The sequence below is a fragment of the Plasmodium vivax genome, genomic scaffold (assembly GCF_000002415.2).
Source record: "Plasmodium vivax scf_6593 genomic scaffold, whole genome shotgun sequence".
Lineage (NCBI taxonomy): Eukaryota > Apicomplexa > Aconoidasida > Haemosporida > Plasmodiidae > Plasmodium > Plasmodium vivax.
The window spans coordinates 1,442-9,253 of record NW_001850265.1 but is presented as its reverse complement, the minus strand read 5'-3'; the positions used below and the strand labels follow the sequence as shown (position 1 = coordinate 9,253).

The 7,812-nt window shown below is 22.1% G+C and overlaps 2 protein-coding genes across 2 annotated transcripts, besides 1 other annotated feature; both read left to right on the top strand.

The window, feature by feature from the left end:
- Positions 1-947: 947 nt before the first annotated feature.
- Positions 948-2,239, top strand: PVX_011615 (variable surface protein vir23, putative; the record flags this gene model as incomplete). The annotated part of the gene is made up of 3 exons (XM_001612513.1): positions 948-1,019; positions 1,144-1,965; positions 2,078-2,239. The coding sequence occupies 3 exons, from the start codon at positions 948-950 to the stop codon at positions 2,237-2,239; spliced, it is 1,056 nt and encodes a 351-aa protein (XP_001612563.1).
- Positions 2,240-4,194: 1,955 nt separating this feature from the next.
- On the top strand, positions 4,195-5,425 carry PVX_011610 (variable surface protein Vir17, putative; the record flags this gene model as incomplete). Its single annotated transcript, XM_001612512.1, has 3 exons — positions 4,195-4,519; positions 4,552-5,144; positions 5,255-5,425. 3 exons carry the CDS (start codon positions 4,195-4,197, stop codon positions 5,423-5,425), a joined length of 1,089 nt encoding a protein of 362 aa, XP_001612562.1.
- A 359-nt stretch (positions 5,426-5,784) lies between these two features.
- Positions 5,785-5,839: a microsatellite.
- Between the last annotated feature and the right edge of the window lie 1,973 nt (positions 5,840-7,812).

Below are 7,812 nucleotides of genomic sequence, written 5' to 3'. Positions count from 1 at the left end.
AATTGATATTAATATTCTTGTATTATATCTCCCTTAATTATTAAATAAAATAAATAGCTCATTATCGCAATACTAATATAATATATATAAATTTCACAAATGTCAATAAAATAAGTAAATGCAATAAACATAATATAATTCCAATTTATTAAGCGCATCTTTATTGTTTTATTTTAGTGCATTTTTTTTTTGTTATCATGTATCTTATTAATTTTCCAATAGAAAAAATTTTAATATCACATAATACATTTTTCCGTATTTATTTTATTTACCTACATTTATCATTAAATAGAGCATATAATTCTGCTGCTTATAAATTTTTATTAATAAGAGACGTTAATAATTATAACTTTTTATTTATTTTATTCTGTTTTTTCTTGTTTTTGTTTCTCCTATTAAAAAATTTTTTTTTTGTTAATATATATAACTATTAAGTGAATAACATTTGTGTAAAATAAATGCATTTGTTTCTTCTAAAAAAACTGCAAAATGTTTACAATATTTTTTATAATATTATAATGAACGAAATAATTATAAGTTTTACATAAATTATATAATTTGCAAGTAATATAACTAAATCTATTAACGTCATCAATTGTAGATAGCTACTACATTTTTATAAGTAATAATAATTGCATATACATTTCAGCTCCTTTCTCTATTAATAATATTTATAATTTTTAAAAATTATAAGCTTATTAAATATTTTAATATTTTCTTCATTATTTAAATTATAACCATTGAAATATAAAACAAATATATTTTTTATTATTAGCATAAATTTATAATATTTTTACATTATAAAATATAATATTTWAAAAGTATGTTTATTTATTWAGTAAAACGCTTTAAATAAAGTAGATAGTAACTTATTGTATCATTTAATTTTTTTCTAAATATAAGGTATATACATAAATAAAACATTCAATTCAATTTTTTTAWTTCACATGSCAAAWTATAAAATCCATTACCCAMCAATTGAACGCACTGGAGATAAAGAGCCAGCCTCGAGTGAAGTTGTAAATACTTCATGTTTTTTTTTTAAACTATATATGTAAATGTTTTATTTGTATATTCATAAAACATAGTGAAAATGCTTCTCTCATGAAATTTATATTTATGAATATATATATATTTTTTTAGTATACTCTTATAAAAAACCTAACATTGTATGAGTTCTATGAATTATTAGATAATGAATTAGTTAAAAATTATGAACCGGATGATAGATGCAACCACTGTAAAAATCAAATAGCAAGTGATCAAACGAATGGAGCAGAACTAATAGATCTTTGCAAAAAATGTTGTAACATTATACTAAATGTAAATAATATTTTAGATAAATATAAATCATCTGATGATAAAAAAAAATGCCAATATATGAGCCATTGGTTATATGATAAAGTTGTAAGTATTACTCAGGGTACAAACCTATTCATTAATTTCTACGCAGTTCTATCTATGTATAGTAGTAGTAATAAAGATAATTTTAAGAATTGTACACTCAAGAATTTTAAAGTAGATAAAGAAGCATTTAATAAAAAACATATTTTATATGAATTTATAGAAAGTTATGATGATATGAAAAATAAAATTGATAATAAAAGTAAACTGTATACTCCATTATATTGCAAACATATTAAGGAAAATTTTCTTTTTTATAACGTCGTTAAGAATGAATGTACTAGTAATGAATCTTGTGGTTATTTTAATGAATTGAATGAGTTTAAGGAAAAATTTAGACAACAAGACGTGTTAAGTTTTATATATGAAAAATGTGAGTACACAAAGACATCATGCAAACATGGTTCTAATTCAGAAGATGACGTACCATGCTTACAAGCAAAAGGAATTCCATTTATATTACCTATATTAGGTAATGATCCAGATGATATTATAAATATACTACTCAATGTTGCAATCATATCGGTTCCATTTTTGGCAATATTTTTAATTTTGTTTAAGGTAAACATTTTTTATTTTCGTAAAGCAAATAGTACATGTCATCAATCAAATATTATTTTTTCACTATTAACCACGTTATAAATATTTAATACACCTTTTATTTTAATAATAGTTTACTCCCTTTGGAAGAAAATTGAATAGAATAAATGCAAAAGGAAGAAAAAGTGGAAGCAAAAAGAAAGAAGAAAACATTGAAGATTACATGAATAATTATGCTGCATATGTGGACAACGTAATGAAAAATAGGGTTAACTTAACTTATCATGCTTCATAAGACACATTTTACTACATAATATGTAAATGAAGTTTTTCTAAAATTAATATATACATTTACGTTAATCACATGATCTTTGTAAAACTATTTATACAATCAATAATGATAAAGTAATTAAAAAGATTTTTTTCTGTCTTATAAAATGTATAACACCTTATAACGTTTTATTTAACTTTTTTATATGCTCTATTTGTTATTGCATGTGTTAATGTATGTATAATTTTTATATATCGAAATTTTTTTGTGATTTTATTTAATTCTAACATATCATACAAAATTGAATAATTATGTAGTAACAATAGGAAATTATATTCATATATTAGAAATAATATATATGAAACATTAGGAGATACAAAGAAAACAGTAAAAAAAATTCCTCTTTAACTTTTTACGAATTCACAGAAAAAAACACATAGAAAACGTGTTCTAAATTATATAAATTCATTATTTATTTATATCTTCCTTTCAAATAAATATAAGCCAATCTTATATTAAATTTTAAATGTCATATATTTTTTTTTGAGTTGGTGTACATTAAATAAAAATTACTGTGTGTTTATGTATCCACAATTTTAAAATAACTGTTCAAATGAAACAAAGTATCCCTTATTTATAATATGGAATAAAAAAAAAAATAATTTTAACAATGCAATCTTTTCTTATACGATATAAATTATATTTCAAAAATGTCATAATATTAATTATTTTTAGGCAATAACATAAATTGTTATGCGCTAACTTTAATTCATAATAAAGGAATTATAAAATACTAAGGTTTGTTGATCATTTAATATGTTAACAATATTAGAAAATATTTCTAATGAAATATTCAACATATAATATTCTTTTTATAAATAATATTGTCAACAATATTACATGAAATATTACCTATAACGTTTTTAATTTTATCACCTTTATAATTAAATATTTATATATTATCTTTTTACATTTCAAACACTCACTCGAAATCATGTAAGCATTTCATAAGAATAAACTGGGTAGATAATATGGAGATAATGTGAACACTAATGCTCTTATACTTAGGATACAGTATTCTATTCATATATCAAATAAGATATTACACAAGATATATATTACAAAAATAATTTTTCTATATACCTATTATATTTTTACTATGTATATTTTGTCATTTAAACTATTACAATACATAATTTACTAGTACATGTTACTTCACAACATAAATAATATAATGATAAAAAAATAATCTACGAAACTATAAATAACTATGTACATATCTTTATTTAATATATATGATAAAACGTAAAAGGAAAATTTTTGTTTAACTTACATTGAAATATTAAGAAAATTTTATATTATTATCAATTAACAGAAAAAGAATTATCTATATCAATGGCATGAAATTATTTATAAGGTGCATACATGTTCTCTATCACTCTTATGTGTGTGAATGTTATAAGTAACATAAATGAATAATATAAAGAAAATATACTTTTAGCTTTTTTATGATATACATATTACAATTCTTTTCTATATTATTTTATACTTTCTTGTATATTTAATTTACAACTTCACTGAAATATAAATATTTCTTAAAATGACCTTCTATTTCTTTCTTTTGTTTAATCTATATTAATCATATATAAAATTGATTATTAAATATGTCATTACATTACGCATTATATTTTTGTTACATAATAACCAAAATTCATAATAAAATCACACAACGATATAAAATTAAATTCATGAAAAATAATATATATATATATTAAAAATTTATATACTTCTATAAATCTTAAAAAATGTCATTAGTAATATGAATAAATTATATTAGAAATATCGTGTGTTAAAATATTTATCAATGTATTGTGATTTATTAATGTATCATTAATGTTATTTCTTTTATATATGCATGTAATTCTTATCTTTGTCCTTTTACATTTTAGGATGATCATAAGAAACTTTGTCCATTAAACATGTTTATTGAGCAAATAAAAAATTTTAATTATAACAACCAAACATTTTGTACTATTGATGATTTAACAGATATTAGAGCAGAAGAAAATGATGCACTAACAAATATTGGTTGCACTCTTTACAAAGGATACAGGCGTCTAACTGCGTATGATGATGAAAATAGAGAAATATTTTGCGATTATTTAAATCTTTGGTTAGATGAAAAAAAAAGCACACATACAACAGATAAATCAGATGTTATAATAGAAAAATGGATACTTATTGAAAAATTATGGAATAAATTATATGAAATAGAGGATCCCAGTCGTAAATGTAAAAGACAAGGTAAAGAAAAAAACGCATCAATAATTAAAAAGAGGATGGATTTGATGTATATTGCGTAAATAGGGATTATTTTAAAGATTTATGCAAAAAAGCCATAGAAAAGAATAGTAATGTTGAAAAAGATTGTTCATTATTTTCTGAATTCATAAATAAAAGTTATGCAGAATTTTTTGATGAAAATAGATGTTTTGATGATCCCCTTGATTCTGACAATTATGGGTATTCTATTTCTGATGATTGTGATTTAAGTAATATAGCCAAAACATTTCCTAAATATGATTCAACTCGTCAAACTATTTTAGATAATGATAATTTAAAAGCAACTATAAAAAGATGCGTAATTCCTCCAAAAGTAGAAGATGGGAACAGTGAACCAAGTGTGGAAGTTGCTGATGTTCCCCCTGAAACTTCTGAACCAGGTAAGGTACTTACTGAGTCAGAAGATGCTCTTACTGAATCAAAATTTCGTCACCCTGGACAAGAAGTTGATCTTGCTGTCCCTCCAGTCTTATTTCATCCACCATCGGCAGATGCAAATTTAACCGACAATGGACATTCAAAACCTATCTACTATGCTGGATTATCATTATCAGGAGTTTTTTTCACTTCCATGGTTTTGTATAAAGTATAAGAAATATAATTTTTATATATATTATCACACATTAATTACTAATATAACTTTACTTTTATCGATAAATTATTTTATAATACCTTAATTTCCATTTTCTATAATAGTACACAGCCCTTGGACCACTCATCCGTTCTTTAGTAAGTAAAAAGGAAAAATTAAGGCAAACTACTAACAAACATTTAGCTCAGCAGTGGCTTGAAAGAACTTCAGAATATATGGATTCTAATTCAGAAAATTCCCATTATAATTTTCCTTATCAGTCTATGCAAAATTAACTACGTTATAATCATTAAAACGTTATCCCATTGAAAGATAAAAATTATGATACAGAGAATGAATATGCTTTTTACAGTAACTGTTTAGGTATCATAATTAAACAGTACAATTATCATAGTTGGACAATATGAAATTAAAAATAATAACAATGATGAAAAGAGTAAATCACATAAAAGGATAAATATTTATAATTACACAATTTACAATTTTGTGCAATTTTATTATGATTAAAATACAGAAAAATAATAGAAAAGAACTACAATATAATTAGGACTACATCGAAAGAATTTTTATTTATAATCAGTAGATGTCAAATTAAATGTTATTTTTATCAATTATTATAAAAAACTTGAAAGACATAATAAAAGTAAGAATAATAACAATCATATTAACAATGTTAACATAATATATAAGATCAATTGCTATCATACAATTCCTAAATGTATTACTATTAATATAAAAAATTATAATATTTTTATAGGTACACAACAGAGATTCTGCTTTAATATCTTAACCTATAGAATTGTACATTATCCTTTCAAATTATTAGAACAATTTGAATAATTCTACTGATATGATCTTCAATTCCATTCCTTATATCATAATAACAGATGCCATAATGAACCTATATTTACTGATTAAGCAGTGTTATATTAATTATCATATATATTATACACAAATATATTCGTATAATAATGAATATGTACTTCCTATTAGGTTGTGAACTTTTTTAATGCTGAAAAAAAACAACTTTAAAAATATCATATTAGTAAATGATTATACTCCTTAAGTATACACTTTTGTCATCAACACTTATGAGATATTTCAGTGTTATAATCAATTACATGCTCATGTACTACGTAAAACAATAACTTTAATATAATTGCATACATATATTAATAATTACCAACTTACATAATTGCATAGCAAACAAATTTCTCTTTGTATTTCACCATATTTTTTAGTTTGTAAAATATTCTTAATTTATTGTCTTTATGTGAAAAATTTTACAAACTTGTGTCATTTTTCTTTTATTTTTTACACGTACTTTTTTGCTTTATTATATACCCAATAAAATAGAACTCGTGGGGAAGCAATCAAAATGTATACAATGTGTAATGAGATCATAACTTTTTAAAAAGAATAGTTACATAAATACAACCATAGCATATGAAATGCTTAAAATTAAAACTATAAAAATGAAGACTACATTGTAGCACAATAGAAAAAGAAAAATTTATTAGACAAAAATTAGATAGTAACTATTATAAAGCGCATTTATTTTCTGTTCTAATTTTAAAAGGAACACATAAAAAAATAAATGTGTGAACAATATATTTTAGGGGATTGAAAAAAACATCTAATTAATTAATGCATGATGACATTTCTCACAAAGTTACATTATTAAACTAATAACTACCATATGATCCATTTAAATGTAAACATAGGATTATATCAAACCTGAAATTGACGGAAAGTTGTAACTATCTTGACTGCACATCTAATACTAAAAAGATAAAATGAAAGATTCTAACAGCAGCTAATTTTCCAAATATAAATACAAAGTAGCACACTGTATATGATTTTCTAACAATGAAATGTTTCCTTTCATAAATAGTTCAAAATGTTCGAATTACTATGCAGTGTCATTATTTTCTTTCCAATTTATAAAATTCTGTGGAATTATATTAAGTTAAAATTGTAATATACAGCAATTTACAGATGGAAAATAAAAAAAAAATCGTAATTCATTCTTTTATTGAATCAAAGAATTACAAATACAATTACATTTATTTATAATACTTGGGGTTATATTGTATTTCTATATAAAATATATGCTATAAATCTACATTTTATTGCGTAAATGTCAAAAATTATACATGCATTCAGAGAAACTATTATAATGCAAGCAACAGATTAATATATTCGTGCTTACCATATTAAGAATTAGTATTCATTTTAATCTATTATTTTGAATGAAAATATTGAGAATAAATTATTGTAATGAATTAATAAAAAAAATATGAACTTCTATGCGTTATTATTCTTTATATAAGATGTTCTATCATATGTTATAAAAAGCATTATCCAGTTTATTTTATTAATTTTTAGTATTAGTACAAAGAATGCGTTTTTCCATAGATGCTAATAATTTTAAAAAAGTTAATATAAATGTTTGATCGTTTATTAATTAAATAAGAATTATGATCGATCCTTTTGCATTGTAACATTTTAATTGTACAGTAAAGAAAATTTGTGATGCTGAATGCAGAAAATATGTTGATATTTATGCTTATAATTAACAGGGAAAATAGCTCAGCAAAATTAATAGCTCTTAAATATACCATAAAAGCGCAAAGTTGTTAATTTTGGATCAGTAGAGTTA